Below are 26,353 nucleotides of genomic sequence, written 5' to 3'. Positions count from 1 at the left end.
AAATTGAATGAAAATTAAATATACAAGATAATAAACATTGCTATGCTCTAACGAGCAACCCAAAAAACGACAGCGTTTAAGGCCTCTTGAAATGCTTTATTTATTGTTCATGTCATTATTTTTGTATATTGGAGGATAAACCATAAAAAAGATATTGCAACAATGTTGAGCAGGTGTGATATAGGGAGATGGACATGGGCCTAAAGGGTGAGCTGTTTTTCAAGGGCCCAAATATTGCAGCACCAGTTATGTTGGATAATCTGTGTTGGTTTATTCCCACTAATTGCAAGCATACTGTATGTTTTGCTTTGCTTATTGCATCAGTCTTACAGCATATTTTAAGTGCCCTAAGACATTTTAAAAAAATGTTTCATTTAAGTTTCAGAAGTTGTCACTTTTTAAATGTCTCTCACCTGAAACAGGTCATTTAGTAAGCAAAAGCTGACAGGCTAATTGGAGCCATATAATTAGAATGTTTAATAATAATTAATTGTAGCATGTACAGTAAGTTGGCTGCATTGTAACGTTTTCTGCTACAAACCAACTTTGACATTGATGCTGTTTACTGTCACTGTTGAGCACAATATACAGTTGAAGCACTTTTTCCAGGCCCAAACATGATCCTACAAAAAAACACAGTGAAGCGAGTCCAATAGGTATTTTATTTTCAAGGTCTCGACCAGAAGTTGTGTGTTTCACCTCAGCTGGTTTGACCATAACCCATCAAACCCAGAACAATGGGCCGTGCAGAGGAGCACCAACATGGGAGAGTTGGGTGAGCATGGCGGGGAGCAGCTGAGCCAACCACCTCAGGGTCCTAAATACTGGACAGACAGACAGACAGACAGACAGATTGTACATAGATACACTACCATTTGACAGTAAATGTAGAAACCTATAGAAAACATACCAATAAACAGGGTAAAGCAAGTTACCTGCACATATTTAACAAGTGCATTATTATACCTTAATATTCAGCAATTGTTAAATTTGTAATTTTAATAAATTGTATTGTTTAAAAATACACTGTGGTTTCATTTACTTCGTTTTTTCTGTCTGGTGAAGCAGAACTACTTGTTGTGTGAATGACCAAGGATCGTCACGTGACCTTCTCAAAGGACCAATCATCGTCTGAGCTGAGAGGGCGCTGGCCAATCGGCATCGAGTATCATATTGCGTACTTTTGCGCGCCCTTGAATCTTATCAGGCCGTGAAGACGGAGAAATAAATTACGATAAGCCTCTTAAGAAAGCGACAAACTGATCGGTTATTATATTATCAGGTAGTAAAATTATGTAAATGCTTTGCTAATGATGATTATCGGGTAATTCTCGCTGTAGTAGATAGCTGGCTACTATTTTAAAGCTAGCGTTTATCATTTGCTAATGGTAGCTAAAGTAGCTAGCTAACGTTAGCCAATGCTAGGAGTTTATCTCAGGGGCTAAATTAGGTCTTGTGGCTAATTTTGTCTCCTCTCCCACACCGTAGCGTCCTAGCAGAGACCAGCTAACCTGCAGACCAAAACCACCTTTATAATCCTTGTCATCTTTCAGTGACAATGGCAAGTGGAGACTACCTTTCGGACAGGTAAGGTTAGCCTAGCATTTGTTTTTACTTGTACAGGTACATTTGTTTTGGGAAAGGTGGACATAACTCTTTAGACTTGTCACAAAGTATAACTTGTTGTTGAACATATTGTATTACGGAGCATTTATCAGGAACACATATTTAGCTAATTTAAGATGCATGTAATTCAACAGGACAGAAACAAGGAATAAAGAGATGTCAAAGATAACACAATGTTCCATTACTCAAAGAGTATATATCCACATAGCTCAGTCCTGATTTAAAGGCATGTGTGCATATGGAGCAGCTGAAACTAGCTGGTAAAGTGTGCTGAAACAACATCCAATATACAGTCAAACCTGTATTAAAAAAAGATAGTTGAAGAGACAAGGACAAACAGAATAAACACAATATTGGTGATAATTTGAGGGACATTGGGAGCTTCTTCCTAACTGACCCGACTGTTGGCCTCAACAACAGATTGTTACAATAACTTGAGGGATACAAATTCTCAACATTTGTATCATGATACCTGCCTGGCTCTGTAGTCTTGTTAGCCTGACCAAAAAAATATTTCTTAATGCTGAGATTTGTATGATTAATTTCTTTTTTACTTGTCTGTTAGTGTTGAGGAGTCTGATTACTTCTCAGATGCTTCTGGCAGTGACTATGCGGCCCCGCTGAAATCTTCAAAGCGGAGAAAACAAGCAGTAATTGGACCTTGGGTAAATTATCTTATTCTCTCTCAAGATGGTTCACTCATTTAGATATTTTTCATTGTGATTATTCACAATGGAGTAGTTTAGCGTGGAATCCAGTAGCATCATTGTCGTTCATCTCTTAGTTCTTATAAAAGATAAAAAAAAAGCTTTATCAGAGTCATATTAACTGCAACACTGTGGTAACCCTCCACCGTATCTTGCCATGGCTACCACTAATTCAGTTGACAACATTAATTCCCTTTTCTCCACTGCTGAGCTGCCCTCCCATCTCTTTCATCTCAAGCCACCCAAGAGACCTAGGCGTAAAGCTGCATTGAGGGTGTCCAGCCCCATCCCCACTCCTCCAGACCCCTCCCTGCAGCCCTCTCGGAGGACATCCAGGCAGGCCTCTCCTAGACCTGTGACAAGAGTGAACAAGGACAACCGGGGCATCAGTGCAGAGAATATCTACGATGCTGTCCGCTCTGGAAAGAGTGCCATGGTGGTGAGCAAACCGTCAGCTGAAGAGCAAAGGGGGAAGGGGATGTGGAGATAAACACATGAAGGGAGGGAGGTGCTGAAGGAGGAATGTGTAATGAGAAGAGAAACAAGGCTCTATGAGCAACAATGAGAGAGATTATCCTCTGCTGTCAGTGGCTGACTGATTTGACCCGACAGAGTTGGCTTTGATACGCGAAGAGGAAGAAGTGTTTTCACTGGGTTGTGTAGTCAATGATTGACAGCATGTGGCCATACAAACCTTTGTGGTGCCCAGTCTCTTCTGTTTAAAGACTACAAAAAAAATGCATCACATAACAATAGAAAGACAAAAAAAAGTCTGGTGAGCAGTCATAAAAAAAAGTCTGCTTCTACAGTGAAGAGCAGCAGGACAATGCAGATGGTGATTCTGGGTGAAGGCTCACTTTCATTCAGCACATTCAGCAAAACTGCAGTTGACTAATCTTTAATCTGTTACACAAAGGTTTCTCAGTTCTAGTGCGTTACTATATTTTTCTATATTCTTAATGTACGCTACACTATCACACAACAGATGTTCTAAAGTAGTGTCCATTTAGGTTCAATAGTGCCATGGTTGCCAGAAAGGATTATGCAAAGTAGATGGTGAATAATACTGGAATTTAAAATGAGCAGAACATATAATTGTGGGAGATCGTTGGGGCACACATAATGTTACTGAGAGAAACCTAACAGGCCAATGGTAGGAGGAAAGGTGAAAGCTGAAATCCATAATGTTATTTTAATGATATATATAGTTATTATATTCATTCACCCTTTTTGATCTGAGCCCAGCATTCTCATTGGCTGCTATCTCCCTGTCAATCTGAAGACGGTGGTGGACGAGTGGCTGGACAGCTACAAGCAAAGCCGAGAGGCGGGGCTGCTGGTGCTCATCAACTTCATTGTTCAGTCCTGTGGATGCAAAGGTCAGAGGTCAAGAGGGAGCCCAGGAGATAGGGGGAGGGAGTCAAAGTTCAAAGGATTATCCTTCCAGTTTCAGCTCAGGCGATGATCAGCAGTCAACTATTGATCTCCCCGTACGGTAACGATGCAACGTGTGGGAGCTGTGTTCATCCTCCGTCTATTGACATCACGATATATCGATATTCTGTGAGGGTGGAACAAAAAAGAAAAAGAAATCATGATGCCATTTAATTTTTGGGTCAAATACAAGAAGCAGATTTAATGTATTGTCACACTTACTATGTTCAGGTGTTGATTTCTGATGTGGGACAATTCTTTAACTTCTTTTGTCCAGGTGTGGTTAGCAGAGAGATGTTGGACAGCATGCAGAACGCTGAGATCATCGGCACACTAACCAAAGAGTTCAATGAGGTGAGACATAGTTTAGATTTGTTTAAATATATCCTAAAAATAAATATGGTTCTTAAAGATGATAGGTACATATCTGCCAGTTTGAATCTTGTTCGTAGTCTTCGTCATCCCTTCTTACTTCTAATAATCCTTCTTGAATTTGCTGAGAAAGTCAAACAACATATCGTAGGAGATTATAATCGGAAGCATGGAGTACAGCGTAATGGAGCGGACTAATTAGAATCTATGCTGATAAATGGACACATTAAGAAGTTAATCACTTTGGTTTGCCACTGATGTAATTGTCATTAGAACAGCAACCACTTCTGCTTCAAAGAACTATACAAAGCACAGTGTGTGTGATGCCTTTCCTCCATTTCTTTTTGTTTCTTTACGTCTTCCAGGATTCAGTGAACTACCCTCTGTGCACTCCAGGCCCGCAGCTGAAGCGCTTCAAAGCCGGCCTGTGCGAGTTTGTTCGGGTTCTGGTGAGATCGTGTCGGAACAGCCTCGTTTTTGACGAGTACCTCTTCCCCTCCCTGCTGGCTCTGCTCACCGGCCTCTCTGACTCCCAGGTCAGAGCCTTCCGACACACCAGCACCCTGATCGGTAAGCACATCGGCACAATAATGGTGCATGAAATGCAAGAAAAACACACACACACACACACACAGACAACTGACTTCACAGGGGAGTTTTGCTGTTGTAGTTGCTGGAGAAGTTCTTTGTTTTTCAGAAAGTATTCCTTCTGTATGGCTGGCTTTTATTGTGCCTCACTGGTTTCTTTTGAACCCACACAATAGTATTTAACAGCGTAACCATGACGTGGTTAGGTTGGTAAGTGATGTATGTTATTACCAAGGATTTTATTTTCATACTAGAGGTAATTAAAATGGACACAAGTCTTTAGATGTTGTTATTCCTACTATTGGACCCATGCTGTTGTCTAGATGTTGACTGTGACTGTACCTGATGTGGCGCTGCATTCTCCATTAAAATTGTAAAATCAGATTAAAAGATGAATAACCCCGACACTGAAGCGACTGTCTGTACCGGTTCGGTCTTGTCGGCGAATTTCAAAGTATGAAGGATCAAAGGAGATGCCAAAGTTCACTGTTTTCCTGTGATGTGTGCAAATACTCCTGATACATGTTCCATCAATACTGATGCATATGATGAATTCATAATGTTACTCTTTTAACCCACATTTCACCGGAAATAATACAATCAAAGGTCAGATGATAGGAAAATTATCTTTATTTTTAACTTTGCCTTTCCCTGCATGTTGTCGTAAATTGTATTCTTGGAAGTGCAAATAAAGGTTTCAGTCACAGCTGTTGATTGAAAAATCAACCCCAGGTTGTGTGTAGCCCTGTCGCTACTGTCTAGCCGCGCTAACCCGGATGCTTTTCTCTGTTAGCCATGAAGTTGATGACTGGGCTGGTGGAAGTAGCTGTGCTGGTGTCTGTTCAGCTGCAGACCACCCAGCGGCAATACGACATGGAGAACGGCAGGGGGCCGCATGACAGAGCCCCTGGCCGACTGGAGGAGCTGCGGGCCGCCGTCAGTGAGGTGACACAAACACAAACACTGCAGACGCACGGCCACTTCCACACACTAAACAGGCAGGTAGGGACATTAAAGCAGTCCATCCATCCATGAGTAATTGGACTTTTTTTTTTAGGTAATCAGAACAGGTGAATCTGCGTTTGCTTTTAACACCGTCTCAGTCAAGCGTTTTCTTACACTCCTTGTTTTATATGCATGTGTTTTTAGATGCAGGAGAACAGAGAGGAGCTGTCCTCCATGATGAACGCCACATTCCGCGGTGTGTTTGTGCACCGGTATCGTGACCGGTTGCCTGAGATCCGGGCTACGTGTATCGAGGAGTTGGGCATGTGGCTGAAAACGGACCCAGAAGACTTCCTGAATGATGGATGTCTTAAATACCTGGGGTGGACCCTGCATGACAAGGTGAACACACACACACACACACATACATACACAGCACTAGATCTGCATCTGTCTGTCTGCAGCCCTCCGCAGGCCAGCAGTGGAGACAGAACCGACTGCAGTGTATAGGGAATTGGGCAGATTTTTATTTTATATTAATACTTCATAGTCTTTGACAGCCTCTTACACCAGACGCTTTTGTGGAATATCTGCACACAGACACAGGAAAGACCACATACACGCACTTACAAAAAGAGAAATTATTCACTAGGAACAGGCTTGGGTGATTCGGTCTGTATGTAGGTTATAGAGTGTGTGTGTGGTACTGTACTCTCTTCTTCTTTCCTTCAGCAAAGTCCAGTGCGTCTGCAGTGTGTGCGTGCCCTGCAGGGCCTGTACCAGGAGAAGGAATTCATTGGCCGCCTGGAGCTTTTCACCAGTAGATTTAAAGTGAGGCTTCCCTCTGGATTGGCAACCTCATTTAATGCCTCTTTTTCTCCTCCTGTCTGTCTTTTTGTCTGTCTGCACAGAATCTCTGTTTAATCTATTGTTTCAGTCTATTGTGTTGTTTCTTTTTTTGTTGCCTGCCTATGTCTCACTTCACAGTATTTTGTGGCCCCTCCCCTTATTTCTTTGCCTTTTCAAATCCTTTTTTTTTTTTTTTTTACCATTCCTGTTTGTTGTGATGGTCTCATCCTTTGTCTGGTCGTGTGTCTGGAGCGTTAATTGCAGCCAATTACTGATGGTTAATAAGCTTTTCTCAAACACGTAAAAAAAAAAAAACCCTCCTAAGCCACATGTGCTGAGGCAGATAAATGGTTTTCATGGCATGGCTTAGCGCCTAATCAGTGTGTGTGTGTGTGTGTGTGTGTGTGTGTGTGTGTGTGTGTGTGTGTGTTTTAGGAGAGGATGCTCACCATGGTGCTGGACAAGGACTCAGAGGTGGCAGTGGAAGTGGTCAATCTGTTGCTGCTGCTCCAACAGTGAGGGCTTTTTTTTTGTGTGTGTGTCTCTGATGGTTTCTCTGAGTCGCTCTAGGAATTTCATTTTAGTAGATCAAAACTTCCCAATTATAGCAAATTTGATACAATTTTAAATGCATTTTCTCTGTTTTGCATTGATAGTTTTGAGCTTTATTTACAATTATCTAAATACTACAGTATATCCTGGTTGTTTCTCAACAACAGAAGTGTAATGGTTGCTCATAACTGTTATAACACTCTTTGCTGATGAATCGGTGTGGTTGGCCGACATCTCGCACCACTGACTTACTTGTAAATTAGATGTTTTTAGGATTAGTTAACAAAAAAAATTAAATGTGGTTATGCAATTAGAAAAATCCAACTGATGTCTGTTTGATTATATGAAAAAAAAATTCTCTTGTTGTTAATGTTGCTACCTTGATGGTCTGTGTCTGGTTTCGTGTGTCCTCGTGTACAGGAGGACAGAAGACGGTCTGAGAGAGGAGGAGTGCGGTCACATCTATCCTCTGGTTTACGCTTCCAACAGAGCGCTGGCTTCCGTAGCCGGCGTCTTCCTCTTCAACAAGTACGTCTTCATCCCTCCTTTCTGCACGTTGTCCGACTAAACTTTTGTTCAGACTGCCAGCCCAAATCCATTTTTTTGCCGTATACCACATTTATTTTAGAAAGTCTGGGCAGCAAAACAACAAAAATTAGATTTTTGCAAATCGGATCCAAACCACATTTGGGGATGAACCTCTATTTTTTTTCAGATTTGCCTTCAGTCTGAATTTCTGTTTGATTTCCTTATCAAAGACATTCCCCCAAAAACAAAACATCAAAACCTTTTTTCATGAATTTTATTCCCACTAAAGCTTAGATGAATACGTCATTTTATTTAAACACTTGCAGCGTAGATCACACAAATACTTTCCTGTATAATGGAGCATATTATTGCTACACTAATAGACTTTAGACTTGAATCAGTGAGCTAATTTTCCATGCCATTTCTTAATTTGGTGGCAGAATGAGTAGGATTTGTCTGTTAACCCCGGCTTCCTGGCTCAACAACACTAGCGATCTCCAGTCTAGCTAGCTAATGGGCGTAGCATTTTTTTTTTTTTCAAACAGGATAATTTAGTGGAGCTTCCCAAGCTTCTGATTCAGATGACAACGATTACAGTGTCACCCAGGGTATAAGGGAGTCCCAGGGGAGGAGAGGCAGAGGAGTGACAGCTGGAGGCAGAGCGAGGGGCGGAGAAACGCCCCAAACACAGCAGAACAAACACAGGCAGAGGGTCTCTAGTGGGCCATAAGTGATTTTTCAAAGGAATTATTTTTGTATCTGTCTAAACATTGTTTTTTTAGGAAAATCCTACTCATTGTGCCTTTTAATGTAATGTGATTTGTTTATGTTTGTATCTGGGTTAGGCTGAAAAGTGTGCTTGCCAGTGACGACCAGGAAAATGATAAAAGTGAAAATGCAGCCTTCTTTCAAATCCTCATCTCCTTCTTCATCCAGAGTGAGGTAGTGTCTCCTTCAGTCCCCGCCTCCCCACTATTCCAATCATTGACATAATGTTTTCATGAATAAAGGTAGGCTAACACAGTGTTTATTGTTCAAATCATGTTTTATTTTACCCACAACGCTTAGCAGAAAATGTTATGCTAACAACAGAAACAATAAAACACACATACGCCCAAAGGGACAATTTTCTCGAGCAGCGGAGTCTCACAGCACATCTTAAGTTATATACACTGGAACCCTCTGAACCACGATTTAGACCATATTAAACTGCAAACCATCCCTTGTGTCATGGGTAAAATAAATGATGGCCCTTGTAGTTCAGAAACACACTGTAAAGCTAATTTAAAGCGATTAATTAACTGTCAATTCTCTTTACAGTTCCACGAGCACGGGGCTTACCTGGTGGATAGTCTGTGGGGTGTGGCAGGATCTGAGCTAAGAGACTGGGAGACTATGACGACGTTGCTGCTACATGAGGCCGGTGAGGAACAAGATACGACTTGCTTCTTAGCCGCATCAGTGCGTCGAGCTCCGCTTAACACCATAATCATTTATGCAAGTCATGTTTCATCGCTGGTTAGTTGTTTTCTGCCAGTGCGGCTCCCTCGCCGTCCCGGCATCGCGTCATCTCAAGTCATCGCCCACTCAAGTTCTGCAGCTGTCTGTGCGTCTGTGTTGTCAGGTCTGATGTATGAGGAGGAGGGGGCGCTCGTAGAGCTGATGATGTGTGCCGTCAGACAGGCAGCACAGGCAACCCCACCTGTTGGGAGAACTCAGGGCAAGAAGGTGGTGGCACACAGACAAAATGCACGATCTTTATTTTATTTTATTTTTGTAGTTTATGTTTTATGGAACAGTGGAGCTCGGGGGCGAGAGAGATGTCAGTCTTTGTTTTTACTTCAAATGTACCCGTCATGCAAAAAGTCAACTACAAGATGCAACTTTGTGACACTAAACTGGAATAAATTAAATTAGATATTCAACCTGAATCACTCGCACATTTCTTTTTGGTTAGCTTTCAGGTTTCATCCTATTTCAACAGAGACAGTTTATCACAATGAGTGCAGGGCATGAGCCTGACCACGTTGTTTTTAAGACACAAAGTTCCATATTTTACATTCACAAACATTGAGAAATCTTCACAATGCTATTTGTCTTCACATGGTTGAACTGCTGCCCGGTTCTGTTCACTGAACACGTACGTGTGGGATCAGATCGTGGGCATGAAGGATAAGAAGGTCCAGAAACAAGACAGGAGACGTATCACCACACACTTCATCCCTTTACTTCCACAGCTGCTGGCCAAGGTACACAACCAGGTTCACTGAACATACTTAATGTAACATTTTATTATATTATATTGCACACAGAGGATTTCATATTCTGAAGTGTTGACGAAGCATCAGAAGCATTGCCACCGTACTTACTTTTATTATATGTTTATACTGCTGCCTCATTATATTTAGAGTGAAGGCAAAATTACTGTGCCGAATATACTTTTTTATTTTCATATTTTTTAATGCTGAGCCCGTGTTGTTCCCCCTCAGTACTCAGCCGATGCAGGGAAGGTGACCCTCCTCCTCAAAGCTCCCCTTTACTTTTCTCTGGAGATGTACAGCAGCAGTCCGCGGCTGGAGAAGGTAGGAGTGGAGGAAATGGGGAGGAAAATCAATTACCCTGAATAGATTGTTAAAATCTCTTTAGGAAATTACATCGTGTTCCTTCATAATCATTTCCCCTCTCCCATATTTTCCCTCCACTTCACCCGTTCTCCCTCGATCTGTCCCCCATCAACGCTCCCCTCTCTTTCTCAGCATCTGGACCTGCTGCTTTCTCAGGTTTGTGGTATTATAGAGAAGCACACGGATGTCACCGTGCTGGAGGCTTGTGCCAACCTGGTCAGCACCCTTTGCGCCGACTGCTACACCTTCTCCTCCCGCACAAACCTGGCATTCAGCCAGCTGATGGACGGCCTGACGGAGTGCCTCAACGCCTACTTGAGTGACCTGGTGCAGGTGGGGGAGCGTGTCAGTGGAGCTTGAACACAAGTCAAACGTTGCGTGTTATTAAAAAGCATGCGCATACTATTTTGTCCACCCCGTTTATATCAGTGAGGCTAAATAACAGAAACACCTCTCTGTATGATGCAACACGGGTCAACATGCACCACAGACTGAAAGCATAAACCTCATCAGTTAAACGTTGTAGTACATAAATACATGCATATCAACTGTATACAACTCAACTATGAAAACACATGATTGTGTTCCAGAACACCAAAATATGACACAAAAAATAAAAATGGACAGGTGTGATAAATGTGAGTACGTCTTTCTAATTAATTCAAATTTTTTTGTCTCAATGTCAAATTTGTAGGGGAAAAAAAAAAAAATAAGCATCTGTTCCCTCGTGTGTGTGTGTGTGTGTGTGTGTGTGTGTGTGTGTGTGTGTGTGTGTGTGTGTGTGTGTGTGTGTGTGTGTGTGTGTGTGTGTGTGTGTGTGTGTGTGTGTGTGTGTGTGTGTGTGTGTGTGTGCGCGTGTGCGCGCGTGTGCGTGCTTAGGGTACTGCAGATGACGATCATGTCTACAGTGCAGCCACTGCTTTGAAAAGGATTGCAGCCCTGAGCAGGTAAGTGTGTTCATATGGTACATATAATAGTAGTAGTAGTAGTAGTAGTACAGACTATTTGTGACACAGACGTGTGTGTCTGTGTTGTCCTCGTGTTTGTTGTCCAGTGCCAAGGACCCGACAGGCTGGAAGCTGTTCGACTCCTGTCTGGAGCTTCTGAAGAGCAGGATGGAGTCCAGAGAGTTCGACAACGAGGTCTGAGACACAGTCGCACATTTTAATGTTTGAGGGGGAGTGTTGTGTTGTGATAATAGAGGCCACAGTGGAAAAATATTGTTTGCCTTTTGCTCCTCGATCTCTGCAGATACTGGTTTCCATTTTTTCCTTTTTGTGTAATTTCAGCTCATGGTGTCGGCTCTGAAATGCGCTGCCTTTTACCTGATGTGGGCTAAAGTGAATGCAGTTAACTCCACACCGGCCGAGGTGATCGTCTCACTGATTATACAACAGTCACTGCATTCATCCTTCTTTGGATGCTTGGAAATAGTTTGCCCTTGACTCAGTCTTTCACACACTAACTTGGCTCCTGGAAGTGCCAGCCTACGTGATCACAGCCAACCCACGGAGGCCATGTTGGTGGCCTTCCTGTGTATTTGTGGAGCTCTTCTCGTCTGTGTTGTTCAACAGTTCACCAGCTGCGCAGACGGCAGGCAATTAACACAACAATCTGTTAGTGCGCATCCAAGCCCGGAGAGACTCTCAGACCTTTATTTGCCACTAGTTCACACTTTTACGTAATAGTTTATCTCGGCTGAGCTTCATTCTCTTGAGCTCATTTTCACTTTTTTTCTGCAGTTTCTCTCACTCATTGATTCACACCGAGCACGTCACTATAAATACGCGTTCTGTCTACCTCTGCCCTTTGTCCCTTCACCATCTGCTCCAGGGGGAATTGAAGCGTCTGAAGAAGGAGATGCGTTCGTTCTGCAAAGTTTGTGAAACGTGTCTGTCTCTGAACCAGACTGAGATCAGAGATCAGGTAAGTCATGTCGTCCCACACGTGAAGTAACAGCGTTGTCATATAACTACACTTTTTTTAACATTTCACACAAATGTTTAATAAGATAAAACGATTGTCTTTGAAACTAGTTGCTCCTCTTTCGACACAGAACGACGTCTCAGAACTGTTGGTGAGCTGAGCTGAGCTGAGCTGATAAAGTTTCTTTCCTTCCATCCTCAGGCGTTTGAGCTGTTGTGTGACTTGCTGCTCTTGTACAGTACGAGTTCAGCCCGCTTTGAACCCGACCTCCAAACGCTGGTCCACCTGCCGTCTGATTCCCTGCGCTCTGAGATGGCGTCGTTCCTCCTGGACTACGTCTTCTCAGACGCTGAAGATGCTGAGCTCGATGGTATTTCTGTCCACTTCAGAGGAAAACATTGCAATATTACACTTACGGATAAATGTTACAGGTTACCTTGCAGTTGCAGTTTTGACACAATATAACAATTATAATACGAGTCATTATTATGCATTAAACTAAGCGGCATCATATTAGAATTGAAAGCTCCACCTTGAACAGACGTTAAGTGAGTCTAAGTACATTCTGCTGACGGTGCTTCTCCTTTATTCTACGAGTGCAGAAAACATTTGAATGCAGGACTTTTACTGTACGGTATTAATAGTTTAACTATTAATAGTTTTACTTCAGCCTTCGTCTTTTCCACTGCCAGTGTTGTAGGTTTGTATCAATTCTTACACTAAGGAAATAATCTTACTCACGAGGGCAAAACATACCAACGTCGGAGCTTACTTATGCGTCTGCAGAGCCCCTGAAGCCCCGCCCCTGCAGCTGAACAAAGCACTGTTGGCTAGTTTATTGAAAGTTTATTAATATTGGAAGTTGTCGCTCGTCTAAAATTGTGCCAAATTCGACGCGGCACTCCCCGGAAATACACCCGCCAAGTGTGAAGCACAACGGATGAGCGCTTGTGTCTTATCAAGAGCTCAAGGTTTTCTCCCTGCCTCTCCCATCTACATCTGTTACTGTTTCTCATGCTCTGCTTTCTCTTCCCTTTCCTCCACTCTGGCTTTTTTCCCCCCCCCCTCTAGTTGAGGATGAGGAGGCGCTGAAGATAACTCTTCTCCAGAGGAAGCGCAACCAGCTGGCTGGCTACTGTAAGCTGGTCATCTACGGGGTGCTGGACCTCACCGCCGCCACCAACGTCTTCAAGCACTACAGCAAGGTGGAGACGGAGATTTACGGGATCATTACATTTGATTAGCCTTGCGTGTTATATATATATATATATATACATACATTATAAGCACTCAGATTTCCTTGACTGGTTCTGTCACTGTTGGTTGAACATGTAAGCAAAATGCTTTGATAGTTAAATTGGTGAGTTTTGAATCAGTTGGATTAGGAATGCAGGAAAGGAGTTAATAAAACATTAATAATAGAGAGGATGTGTAAGAAAGAGGAGGATGGTGAGAAGCTCTCAGAGTGAGTCAGAGGGAACAGCGGTTAAAAGAAGCACAGATGATGAGAAGGCAGTGGATTATTCCTAAGTTGTTTTTTTTTAGACATTTAGACAATGCTGTTAATTACATGGACTAATGATGAGCACTTTCTCTCCAGTACTTTAAAGACTTTGGCGACATCATTAAAGAGACCGTGAGCAAGAGCAAGGTCATCAATCCCATACAGAGCGCCAAGACGGTCTGTCTGAGTCTGCAGCAGGTGTGCACCAACAGGAAAACAACCGGCCTTTAAGTATACATTTCTGAGATTGTATATCTATTTACTATATGCCAAACATTTGGGTTATGCCTAACAGATGGCCAATCACAGAACATTCTATAAAACATATACATCTTATAAAACTGTATTTGTGATTTTTCCATCATGTGGCAAATTAAAACCAGCGCATGAACTGCTTAGAAGTATTTTTTTTTTTAACGAGCGATCGAGTGGAACAGTCCGTCCACATCTATGCCACCGTTTGTATGGTGTGCCTTTTGCGTTTACGTGTCTATTTAAAGTCATGTTTGCGTGTCGTCAGCTGTTCTCAGAGATGCTTACGGAGGACCACAGCAGGCGGGATCTCGGCGAGATCAGAGACTTGGCCAAGAGGCTTGCCATGAGCTTTGGCATCGATCTTAACCGTGCCCGCAAACCACTGGTGGCCCTGCACACGTAAGTAACTCGCGTGTCTCTGCCAAACACATGCAGACCGGCCCCGTCAGCTCTTTTTATTTGACTTATTTACTTTCTTGCAGCCGTGAGCCGCTCTCAGGGGCAGCTCAGTGAAATGAATATAGTTCCTCTTATATGATAATTGAATGTTTTGATGAATTGTCACACAATTGTAGGGTGTAAATTAAACAGTTAAGTGTTTTTTTTACACGGTAGCTGTTCATTCTGAGCTCTTTCGTCTGTTGCGTCTGCTCTTAGGGAAGGCGTACGTTTTGCATTTCGGGACCCACCAGAGGGAGAGGAGCAGCTATTGAATGTGGCCTTCTTGGAGATCCTCAGCGAGTTCAGTTTCAAACTGCTGCGACAGGACCGCACTGTGTTGTAAGAAACTGTATCTCATCCTTACAAACATGATATGAATACTAACTTATCCATATAAGCATTATATGGCATAACAAATACATAGTCAGTGGCCCTTTTTACTTGTGTTTTACATTTGACAGCTGAACATTAACAAAGGTTTCTCTGTCTTTGTCCTCGTCTCTCCATCGCGTCCCTTCGCAGGGCAGCGTTTCTGAAGTCGGAGTGTCCCGGTGCTGCCCTCTCCTGGCCGTCAGTCAGACTGTATCAGCGGTCCTTGGATGGCCGATTCTCTGCTAAAGCCAGACAACGGGAGGAGAGAGGGGACGCCTTCTCCTCTCATGAGACCCCTGTAGCTAAACGCAAGAGGACAACTCCTCAGGGTGAGATGGACACACACAGACACAACAAGCTGTGTGTATGGATGCACAGCTCTTCATGTTAACAGTAATAACTGTAAAAGGTGATCTATCTTTAACACTTGTTGGAGTTCAAAGTAATTTGGTGAAATGAAAGGTTTCCCTGACCCTCAATGGCAACTCAACTAGAGCTGCAACTAATGACAATTTTGATAATAAGTTGATTATTATTACTTTAATATATTGACGCATAGCCAGAGAGAATTTTGTGCCATCTACCTCACATTTACATAAGTTTTGTCAAAACAAAATGAACTTGAAGCCTAAATACATGCCTCAGCCACGAGACAGAGCTGAGACGTCTCATTTGCTCTTTCGGAAATGAACCCTCCCCTTGTCAGTGTTACTTTCTTTGTGAATCCATATTTACTTAAATGTAACGAAGTGTCACAGGTAATAAATAACCTCCTCCGGTTGACTCTTTCGTCTCCTCTAGGTTCAGCGGCCAGCACAGTGCGAGGATCCTGGTTGGACAGCGTAAGTATCCACAGCAGCCTTCCCACTCCAGCCCTCACCTCCACTGTACAGAGACAGCCGGTGAAGCAGCTGGCCTCCAGAGCCACAGAGTCTGATATCAGCAGCAGCTTAACCGATCCGGAGTCTGAGGATGAGTTCGCCTTAGGGTAAGTTTTATCTGTCTTGACAGGATAATGAACGGATAGAAAAACAAAACAAATCCTCATTCCCACATTGAATATTGCTGTTCTACACGTTTAGTATGGCTACCCGCTAGAATGTATTTGCTGCTGTTCACCAGGTCCACTATGAGAAAGGTGAAGCCCACCAGACGAGCCCAGCTCTCCTCCAGCCGGACCAGCCCCCCTTTGGATCAGCGGGACCTGGACTCCCCCCTCACCTTGTAAGACTGATTTTTAGAGGAGAACACAAACTGTTTCACTGCAGAAATGTTTTAATATTTGGAATATTTGTCTTAATTTTGTGATTCGTCAGTTAAGAATAATTACATTAGAATAAACTGTGTTTTCTCCCCAGACTGTCTCTGATTGAGGACGACAGTGCAGAAGGAGAAGAGGAGCCTGAGATTGAGGATTACGAGAGTGACTCTGACCATGAATCTGCATATACACTGGTAAAAAAAACACACACATCTTGGGACAGTGGCTCTATTAGTACATGAATTCAGTTTTGTATGGGTTTTCTTTCCTTGACTAAAGTTTAAGGACTAACTTCCTGGTGAGCTCCAACTTTTTCCTCCCTTGTTTTTGCTCTGCAGCCTTCCACGCGATACACGTCCGCCAGCGTCCTCGATGAGCTCTTTGACTGAGGGCACAGAGGCCTGGACCGCCCGGGAACCACGGTTCTTTTTCATTAATGCATCTCTTCAACACTGGTGGTTTCAGTACATTTGAGTGTACCAAGTGTTCGGGTCATCTGTTCTTTTTCGTGACGCCTTACGGAGTTCAGTCTTCATTTTGTTGGAGGAAAAGAGAAAGACGTAATTGATTATGAAGTTTGGGGACAAAAGTTGTTGCCATTCACTATTAAGAATGTTTATGTTTTGAACACAACATTGTCAAAAGAAATGTGCTGAAGTTCAGTTAGATCCCTGAAGGCTGGCAGCGAGCTAAAAGTCTCCCCTCCTGTTTTCCAAGTTTTGAATTTCATGTCATAATATCTGTTACTGTTCTTGATGGCACCTTTTTTTTGTGTGACACTTGTTAATTTAATGTTACTTAAAATTCAGCAAAATAAAACTGAAAGTATCTTTAATAGGATCACAAGATATTAAGAGCAATACACTCATTCACAATCTATTGCTCACATTCATTCACTGTAGAAACACAATTTTGTTCAGTTTACTTGAATTAAACTGATCTAAGATCATTGTAGGATTGATAATATATGCTTGTTTTTCTTTTTTCTGTTGGAATTCATTAACCCAGACGGGTTAAATATTTAATATATTGTCATTGTGCAACACACGGTTGACCAATGAAATGCAGTTTGTGTTCCCATCTAAACTAAAACAAGTATATATTTATTTTGTCTTAGGATGCAATACTTATAATACTATCTCTTGAGTCTACAGTGTTTGAGTTCACTCTGGGGTCACTCTGTTGTATGAAATCCAATCATCGCCTTTCGCGCCAAACTTGACTAACAGGGCGGAAGTTTGTCGAGTCACGTGACCCGCAATCGCCCGCAACTTTCGCGCCACCACGAGAGCCCGCCCTTCGCGGTGGAAAGACGCGACACGATTGGATGCCGCAGACGTCAGACTCGCGCCACTTCTTGAGGGAAGAACCGCGAGCTGCTGGTGAATGAACAACTGGTCCTCCGGCCACAGTGAAGCGTTTATATCGTGAAGTTAAACTGTATTTTTGGGTGCGTTGGAGGCTTCTTTTTTTTTTTTGTTAGGATTCTAGTGGTCAAGTTATCTCACCGGAGGGTCTGCAGCCATGGCTCGTAAGGATTATGCGGCAGAGAAAGGTAATAATGGGTTAACCTAACTTTACATATAACGGCATGGCAGCAACAGGTTGGCCTAAATTACTGCATTTTAACTATGTACGTTCTCTAACATGCTCGTTGGAAACACACGTTACTGATTTATATGATGTGGTGGTTAATCAGTTCATCTGAACAACCTTAATTCTGTTTGTGCAGTGACGTTACAAAGTATTCTATATATATATATATATATATATATATATATATATATATATATATATATATATATATATATATATATATATATATATATATATATATATATATATATATATATATATATATATATATATATATATATATATATATATAGTATCCTAACTTACGTTTATGTAGACCAGTCTGGACGTTATGCATGTTAATGTACATGTGTACTGTGTCGTTCCGATGTAACGCTAACTTTTCTGACCGTTTGATAACTTGTTGGTAACGTTAACTAGTTTTACGTTCTCTCTTGTGAGCTTGTGACTATAACGTTACGCAGTGACCCGGATGGAGACGTTTAAACAAAGGAGCAGGCGCGCGACCGCGCAAGCACATGTCCGACAATAACTTAAACCGAGTTAAGTTAATGAAGGCGGGGAACACTACTGTTAGGAACACTACTTTTTATTTTAGACAGTTGACAGCACGTGCTCCTTTTTTTTGTTCAATGTGCAACTTTACAATTTCAGATAAATAAACACAACTTCGCAATAACAATTGGAGAACAATCGTAATGTTGGTCATCGACACTGGCGTTTTAAAAGTAGATCCACGCTACCCGTGTTAAACGCTTGTTTCAGGCCGTTTAAACGGTCTTGAAATCAGGCTCGTCTTCCACTGACTTCTCCTGTAGCTTCCACAACCAAACGGTACATTAGCATGCTAGCCAAGTAGCTAGCTCTCTTTAACGTGCTGTCAGTAACACGAGTTAACGTGCGGTTTTAGATGAAATGCTAGCTGGTAATACCGGCCGGTGTGCCTTGCTCAAGGGCTGCGAAAGGCTGGTTCGTGGTGGGGGGGGGGGGGGTTTGACTCCACTGCGTGTTGGACTAACGTTACTTTTACTTTATGTCGATGTTACACACACACACACACACGTTCGTGGACATGTGTCGCTGTACTATTGTATTCAGATTAATATTTTATCCTTAAACTTAAAACCCGAAACTTAACAATGACCATGGCTAATATCTATGGGAGCGGTCCATGTATGTTCAACACAACTCCAGCTATCCCGAGCTAACCATAGAAGATGGCTGGCCGTGGTTTTGAAAACAACAGCCGGGACTATTTTTGAAGAGCGGAGGGGGTGTGGGTGGGGTGGGGGTGCTCGCGGATGGATACTCGAGTGACAAGGCACAAAAGCCATGTGCTGCTTTGTTTACAATAACATCCTCGAAACACAGAAATATTAAAACCGGAGCTACCGATTTTCCTCCACAGCGTCAAAGTAAGTGGAGCATTTTAAGCGTCGAGCTGCGGCTAGTTTGGGTTCTTGTTACGGGGAATTAAATAGTGTTGGTAGTTTCGAGAAGTGAGGGGGATATTTTCTCCAAAAAAAAAAAAAAATGGACACTGAAAACTGAGCGCGTCTGTTGTGTTTACATGCTTACCCTCGGATATCTGCTGCGTAACATCGGTTATTTAACTCTGTTAAACTATGCCAGTCGGTTCACTCCGGTGGAATTTGATTCACGTAGTCTGCCGGTGTCAGTTTGAGCTCTTACTGTTGGCAGTAGTGACTCATCGAGATTACAGGATGCCATGTTACTCAACAAAGGGGGTCGTCGCAGGACAACAAATTAGCTCCCAGTTTCTAGGCCCAATGGTGTTGTTATTGATCCAGCTTTTAAACCCCTTCAATGTCTAAACAAACCAAGAGATAACATCAGTAAGCTATTATTTATTTTTGTGACTGTATAGTAAACACCACCTAGTGTCTGCTGGACGTGGCCTGCCCATTTCTGCTGTGAAATAATGCTGAATGTGTTTTTGTTTTTTGTTTTGCAGACAAATGCAAAAGGTTCCTGCAAGAGTTCTACTCAGAGGATGACAACGGGAAGAAGGTTTTCAAATATGGAGCTCAACTTGTAAGTATAGTAAACAGTGGATGCGTAGCTTTTAAAGGGGGATGTTTTGGCCTTAAATAGCAATGATATTGACTGAAGTGTGATGTTGATATTATCACATTAACCTGAATGTATTATAAGTGATGAGTGATTTATGTCAGACTGGTCATTTAAAAATGGATCAACCAGTTATCTTTTTCTCCTCTTTATAATAATTTCAGCCACTCTTTGTCCTCTTGAACGCTCATCTCTGTTCTTTTTACACTACAGTTTGACACACCCAGTGGTTCCTTACATGTTTTTAGAATTTCTATTTAGCTTAAGAAGCTACCTTAAGACAACCATACCAGGGTCACCATGAAGCACATTGTCCCCAGCTCAACAGAGGTCTAACCGGGGACCTTTTTTTTTTGTTGCACTTCACTCAATTGTGTTGTGTCATCTTTTCAATATAGCTATTTAATAAAGGCGCAACGTGCATTAAAATAGCTAGAAAATCAACAATTTGAATATTTCTGATTCACACTACTGGTATGTGCCTTTTCAGATTAGTTAAATCTAGCATCTACTAAGCTATATAGTGCAGACATGGTGGTGTAATTGAAGTGGCTCGCCCTTCTTACGGAGTATCCTGTGCGTACAGGTGGCGCTGGCCCACAGAGAGCAGGTGTCCATCTTTGTGGAACTGGATGACGTGGCGGAGGAAGACCCAGAGCTGGTTGAGAGCGTCTGTGAGAATGCCAAGCGCTACACCGGCCTGTTCGCCGACGCCATCCACGAGCTGCTGCCAGAGTACAAAGAAAGAGACGTACGTGTACTTCCACATTGATCCTGAGCGGTTCTTCAATAAAAGTCAACGCATTTTGGTTAAACCAGCGGTCGTAAAACAATGAAGTCGCCGTGTCTGGCAATCTTTTCGGCTGTTTTTGAATGGTTCATAGCACCCCAATGTCTTTGTGAAATACCTACGTGTTAAAAATGCTTTTGTTGTATCCAGATTGTGGCCAAGGATTCTTTGGACGTGTACATTGAGCACCGGCTGATGATGGAACAAAGGGGCCGAGACCCAGCGGACACCCGGGACACTCATAACCAGTACCCACCTGAGCTCATGAGGAGATTGTAAGTTGGATTTTTAACACCGTATTTTAATTATTGAAGCAGGACGTGTACTTATTTTACGTTTTACTTTCTTCCACAGTGAGCTGTACTTCAAACCTCCCACCACTTCTAAGCCCAAAGTGGTGCGAGACGTGCGAGCGGACAGCATCGGGAATCTGGTGAACGTCCGCGGCATAGTGACCCGCGCCACCGAGGTCAAGCCGATGATGGCCGTCGCCACGTACACGTGTGACCAGTGTGGTGCTGAGACCTACCAACCGGTAAGATGGGGTTTGAGTGCTGCGATCGCTACATTTTAAGACGATGCATTTATCAGGAGTCCCTCACAAAGTATTGTGGTGCTTCAGATCCAGTCTCCCACCTTCATGCCCCTCGTCATGTGTCCCAGCCAAGAGTGTGTCACCAACAAATCTGGAGGTCGGCTCTACCTGCAGACCAGAGGCTCCAAATTTGTCAAGTTCCAGGAGCTGCGTATCCAGGAGCATGTAAGTAGCTTTATGCAATGCTCACTGTTGCCATGATTTTTTTTTTTTTTTTTTTTTTTTTTTTTTTTTTTTTTTATTTGGGGGTTTAGGATGTTTTTAAATTTGAGTTTCTTCTGTTGTCCAACAGAGTGACCAGGTGCCCGTTGGAAATATTCCGAGGAGCATGTCGATTTATGCCCGTGGAGAAAACACCCGTCTGGCCCAGCCGGGGGACCACGTGGCCGTCACCGGGGTCTTCCTCCCTCTTCTACGCACAGGCTTCAAACAGGCCACTCAGGTGTGTATGTGGCTTCAAACTTAAATTCAGGATTTGTGTTGTTTTGAACCCATTTCACGCTCAATCTATGAGCCAAGTGTTGGTATGCAAGTATCTCAAATGAGTCCAATCCTGGTTTTGGTCGTTTCAGGGTCTTCTGTCAGAAACGTACCTGGAGGCTCATAGCATCGCACTCATGAACAAGTCGGAGGATGATGAGCTCGGCAACGACGATCTGACTGACGAGGAGCTGCGCGGCATCACAGGTTGGCGCTTGTGTGTTAGATAGCTGGACTTCAATTAAACCACTGCCGTAAGCCAAAACCTGATGATGCTGATCATTTTCTCGCTCTTTTAGCGACTGAAGTGGTTGTTTTTCTGTTGCAGAGGAAGGATTTTATGAGAAGCTGGCTGGCTCAATCGCACCGGAGATCTACGGACATGAAGATGTAAAGAAGGCTCTGCTCCTGCTGCTGGTTGGAGGGGTGCAGCAGGCACCTAAAGGCATGAAAATCAGAGGTGAGCACTGACTCGAGCACCCTTTTTTTAAAAAAAAATCTTTTATTAAACAGGCCAACCACAAAGATAAATATAAATTGTCCCACTTGCAAATCATAACCCATCAATGCAAAACGAGGTCATTCTGTCACATTACTACATTTGTTCAGATCACCGAGCTCGGTGTGACGTCGTGGAACATTCTCTAAAACAATGCGTTTGCTGTTTTTATGTAATTTTGCAATAACTGCAACGCTCTTCTCCTTCAAGGCAACATAAACGTCTGCTTGATGGGAGACCCGGGAGTCGCCAAGTCCCAGCTGCTGTCCTACATTGACCGTCTGGCTCCTCGAAGTGAGTACAGTCCTGTCTGTGGAGTACTGTCCTGTATCTGGTTAATATTTTATCCAGTGAGGCATTTTCTTTCCATTAAGGCCGACATGGTAACATATTAACTTTTTATGTTTCCTGACTAGAGAAGAGTAAAGGCTGTTTGGTTTTATTGCCTACATTCTAGGGTTTTAATCCTTCTACTCTCCATCTGACAACCTGATGCCAGTATCTGACTTGTCTCTGTTTGCAATTTTCAAAATAAAATGCATTCCTCCTGTCCCCTCGCTGGTCTTCAGGTCAGTACACAACAGGCCGCGGCTCTTCCGGCGTCGGTCTGACCGCGGCGGTGATGCGTGACCCCGTCACTGGAGAAATGACTCTGGAAGGCGGCGCCTTGGTGCTCGCCGACCAGGGCGTCTGTTGCATCGACGAGTTCGACAAGATGGCCGACGCCGACCGCACGGCCATCCACGAGGTGATGGAGCAGCAGACCATCTCCATCGCTAAGGTAAAGAGACGGGCGCCAGTGGACTGGTATCGAGCGTACGTTGTCGCATCTCAAACTAATATTTTTTTTCCGCTCTTTATTTTTTTTTCCCAGGCCGGCATCATGACCTCCCTCAACGCCCGTTGCTCTATTCTAGCAGCAGCCAACCCCGCCTACGGCCGCTACAACCCCCGGAAGAGCATCGAGCAGAACATCCAGCTGCCGGCTGCTTTGCTCTCCCGTTTCGACCTGCTCTGGCTGATCCAGGACAAGCCGGACGCCGACGCCGACCTGCGTCTAGCGCAGCACATCACCTACGTCCACCAGCACCTCCGCCAGCCCCCCACCCACTTCACCCCCATCGACATGAAGCTGATGAGGTGACGATGATCTGCAATGTATTTCAAAGTGATCAAGCCTCACACTTTCTTTTTAACAGTACGTCAAAACTACCAACTAAGTTTTAATCTTTGTGAAATGTAAATCCCTTCAGACGTTACATCGCTGTGTGTCAGAGGAGGCAGCCTGTGGTGCCCGAGGCGCTGGCTGATTACATCACTGCCGCTTACGTAGAGATGAGGAAAGAGGCCCGAGTCAGCAAAGACACCACCTTCACCTCCGCACGTACCCTCCTGTCCATCCTCCGTCTGTCCACTGCCCTGGTGAGAAATACACCGACGGACACTTCCACAGATAATAACTTAAACTGAGATGTAGTATTTGTCATACAAATTCACGTTAATGGAGTAATATAAAGTGTGATCGTCATACTTTGATTGAGAGTCCATTGTGCGATAAAGTGCTTACAGTGCAGGTAGTGATGATAACCTGGCCTACTGCAGTGTGAGCACTTCTTTCCCACGCTGGACAACAGATCTCCCGTCTACATAGTCCTCGTTCCTCATCATGACTCAGCAATAGCAAATCAGATAAATGTACACATGTATTGTTGCTGCTGTTTTCAGTCCTTATGATGCAAATAAAAAAAAAAAATGTACTGCTGTTTTTGTTTTGTTCGTCACATGTTGTTACAAATAGGCTACGACTGAATTTCGTTGTGCATATCTCCGTGTTGCATAATGACAATAAATGAACAATGTGTTGGTATTTTTTTTGTTCTTGGATTTCTGAAAAGGCGTCTACAGAAATTTGTGTTTCCTGAATTGAGTAGTTTTTTTTTAATGATCTGGTGTCGGGCCGCTGGCTGTCAAAAGTGCTGTTTGTGCAGGTAGCAGTCATCCACCTACTGCAAAACCAGCACTTCAGGCAGACGCGTTGGCGCTGTGCTGCACACAGATGTCCACAAGAGGGCGAACAGCAACCTCCCCCCCCCCCCGTGTGGAAGAAACTGAGCGGGAGCACTGAAGAGGATCAAGAATGTCTTTATTTGCACCACACCTGCACGTCGACTGATCTCTGCGTTTTGTGCAGATGCTACAGATGTTGTCTCTGGATAACCGTATGAGTGAGCCGAGGTTTGTCTGATCCTGACCAGCTTTGCAGGGTGGGCAGTCAGCCTGTGTGCGTTAAGAGCAGCTGTGCAAACCCATGCAAAACTGACCATGGCCAGAACTGTCATCACTATGAAGATCAAGTTCTTTGCGGTTGATTTTAAGCTTTTTGTTTGGTGTTTTTTTTTTTCTTTTCTTTTCTTTTCTTTTCTTTTTTTTTTTCTTCAACCTGTAGAGAGACTAGCTGGTGTTGAGAGGCGGAGACTTGGGCAATTGCCGGCCGTCCCAGAGGGCATTGCACTTGTCTCGGTCTGACAGTGCCGGCACAGCGCAGCCTTCGTAATCGGACAGATCTGCTGTCGAACTAAATTTCTACCGATGATGCACATTTTCTTGATCTTATTTCGATCTTAATCACGATCCTACTTTTTTTTTATTGGCTCTCTGCAGGCTCGCCTTCGCATGATGGAGACCGTGGAGAAGGAAGACATCAACGAGGCGATGAGACTGATGGAGATGTCAAAGGATTCGCTACAAGCCGACAAGTCCAGCACCACGAGGTTAGCGTTAGCACTGTCTGAAGGATCTTGTTCGTTTAGCTCCGGGACCGGACGTCGTCCGACCCAGAATCCCCTTTATGGGTTCCTTATATGCCCGTTACAGTAGCTGCATATCCTGGAGGAAGCTGTAAAAGCTCTCTGGGTTTTTATGGAGCTCTCTTCACACAGAAGCCGGTTCTGTGAGGGAGGAGTCAAGACTAGCACGCCTTACCATATACTCGCATACATACAGCCAGGTTTCTTTTTAAAGGGGAATCAGTTTGACAAATAAGAGTACTTTAACATCTAAAGCAAATAAAATGTTGTTACACAAATAATGCTTTGTTTTTATGCTGAAAGAGTTATATTGTCTTCATGTTGAGAATGAAGCTGGAGGCTCGCGGTTTTCCTGATTTCAGTAAGCTAACTGTTCACAGATCAAAATCACCTCCCAGCCACTCAAAAGTTAACTAATTCATATTTGTTTGGTGTAATCCGAACAAAAAACAAAGCGTCAAAATGACAATTTGTGGTTATGTGCCAGACCGAAATACCTGACTGGTAGCTATTGGTGTCAAACTTTTTGTTAAAATCACTTTCTTCAGTCTCCATTATAGACTTTTACTTGAACCCAAACTCGACAGCAAAAGGCAAACGAGTCTCTCAACTTGTCTTAACTTCATTCCGCACAGGACTCAGCGCCCGGCCGACGTCATCTTCTCTCTGGTGCGAGAGCTCTCCACGGAGGGCGTGGCCGGCCGCGGCGGAGCCGGCGGAGTGGTTCGCATGGCTGAAGCGGAACAGCGCTGCGTCACTCGTGGCTTCACCCCCGCCCAGTTCCAGGAAGCGCTGGAGGAGTACGAGGAGCTGAACGTTTGGCAGGTCAACCAGGCCCGCAGCCGCATCACCTTTGTCTGAAGCAACGCGCTCGCTGTGTTTCAGTCACCTGAAGGGGGGGGGGGGGGGGGGGGTCTGTATCGTGGGCTTTCTGCAGACTTAACTTGGGGCGTTGCATTTTGCAACACAAGCCGAGCAGAACCTGGACATTTTTTTTTTTTAAGCTTGTCTATTTTCCAAGAATCCCTGCTAGCTTTTTTTTATGTTAAGATTCCTGTTCACCAGTAAATCTCTTGTAAATATGTATGTCAGAATTTGGAATGGTGTAATATCTGTAATTTAGAACTTAAAGCTTCTCAAGTTCTTTGACAAAGAGCATTTCTGTACATTTTACACTGTGATGAAGACAGATTAAGGTTGTGAGCATTGTGATGGATTGTTATAATAAATTGATGGTTCAATACTTTGCTTGTATGTGGTTCATGTGGACCCCGGTGTGCACATTAAATGAAGAAAGTAGCTGCCAGCCCCGATTAACTGCTGCTGCCATCCTGACATAATGCTCGTAAAAAACATGCTTGAATACAGTGCTGAAACTAACCATTATTCTCATTATTGTTGTCTATAAACATGTGAAATGTCAAGTTCCCAAAAGCTCACGGCCATGTCTTCAAATATTAATAGTTGTAGTTTAGAGCTGCACTAACTATGCAAACTCATTATCTATTCAT

At 43.4% G+C, this 26,353-nt stretch overlaps 2 protein-coding genes across 3 annotated transcripts; both read left to right on the top strand.

Moving 5' to 3' along the window:
• The first annotated feature begins 1,192 nt into the window (after positions 1 to 1,192).
• On the top strand, positions 1,193 to 16,924 carry LOC137876005 (cohesin subunit SA-2-like). 2 transcript variants are annotated; one of them, XM_068715530.1, is made up of 32 exons: positions 1,193 to 1,282; positions 1,489 to 1,587; positions 2,192 to 2,291; positions 2,572 to 2,772; positions 3,616 to 3,712; positions 4,045 to 4,121; positions 4,505 to 4,709; positions 5,521 to 5,672; positions 5,877 to 6,074; positions 6,405 to 6,503; positions 6,957 to 7,036; positions 7,494 to 7,601; positions 8,447 to 8,543; positions 8,922 to 9,024; positions 9,226 to 9,329; positions 9,758 to 9,850; positions 10,091 to 10,183; positions 10,358 to 10,558; positions 11,105 to 11,172; positions 11,280 to 11,367; positions 11,515 to 11,595; positions 12,059 to 12,151; positions 12,353 to 12,521; positions 13,223 to 13,356; positions 13,752 to 13,853; positions 14,176 to 14,309; positions 14,568 to 14,690; positions 14,874 to 15,052; positions 15,525 to 15,711; positions 15,846 to 15,947; positions 16,082 to 16,178; positions 16,323 to 16,924. In XM_068715530.1, the coding sequence occupies exons 2-32, from the start codon at positions 1,559 to 1,561 to the stop codon at positions 16,371 to 16,373; spliced, it is 3,645 nt and encodes a 1,214-aa protein (XP_068571631.1). In that variant the 5' UTR covers positions 1,193 to 1,282; positions 1,489 to 1,558; the 3' UTR covers positions 16,374 to 16,924. The 2 variants fall into 2 exon arrangements, with proteins under 2 accessions (XP_068571631.1, XP_068571632.1); XM_068715531.1 differs by lacking the exon at positions 6,405 to 6,503.
• A 428-nt stretch (positions 16,925 to 17,352) lies between these two features.
• On the top strand, positions 17,353 to 26,085 carry mcm7 (minichromosome maintenance complex component 7). Its single transcript, XM_068715529.1, has 15 exons — positions 17,353 to 17,539; positions 19,556 to 19,635; positions 20,258 to 20,422; positions 20,612 to 20,736; positions 20,816 to 20,996; positions 21,084 to 21,221; positions 21,349 to 21,498; positions 21,629 to 21,743; positions 21,865 to 21,996; positions 22,246 to 22,329; positions 22,605 to 22,816; positions 22,910 to 23,175; positions 23,289 to 23,457; positions 24,697 to 24,806; positions 25,478 to 26,085. Exons 1-15 carry the CDS (start codon positions 17,509 to 17,511, stop codon positions 25,701 to 25,703), a joined length of 2,184 nt encoding a protein of 727 aa, XP_068571630.1. The 5' UTR covers positions 17,353 to 17,508; the 3' UTR covers positions 25,704 to 26,085.
• The last annotated feature ends 268 nt before the right edge of the window (positions 26,086 to 26,353 follow it).

Source organism: Cebidichthys violaceus, unplaced genomic scaffold (genome assembly GCF_023349555.1).
Source record: "Cebidichthys violaceus isolate CVI_PGR_0920_01 unplaced genomic scaffold, fCebVio1.0.p SCAF_2, whole genome shotgun sequence".
Lineage (NCBI taxonomy): Eukaryota > Metazoa > Chordata > Actinopteri > Perciformes > Stichaeidae > Cebidichthys > Cebidichthys violaceus.
This window is presented reverse-complemented; position numbering and strand designations above follow the sequence as displayed.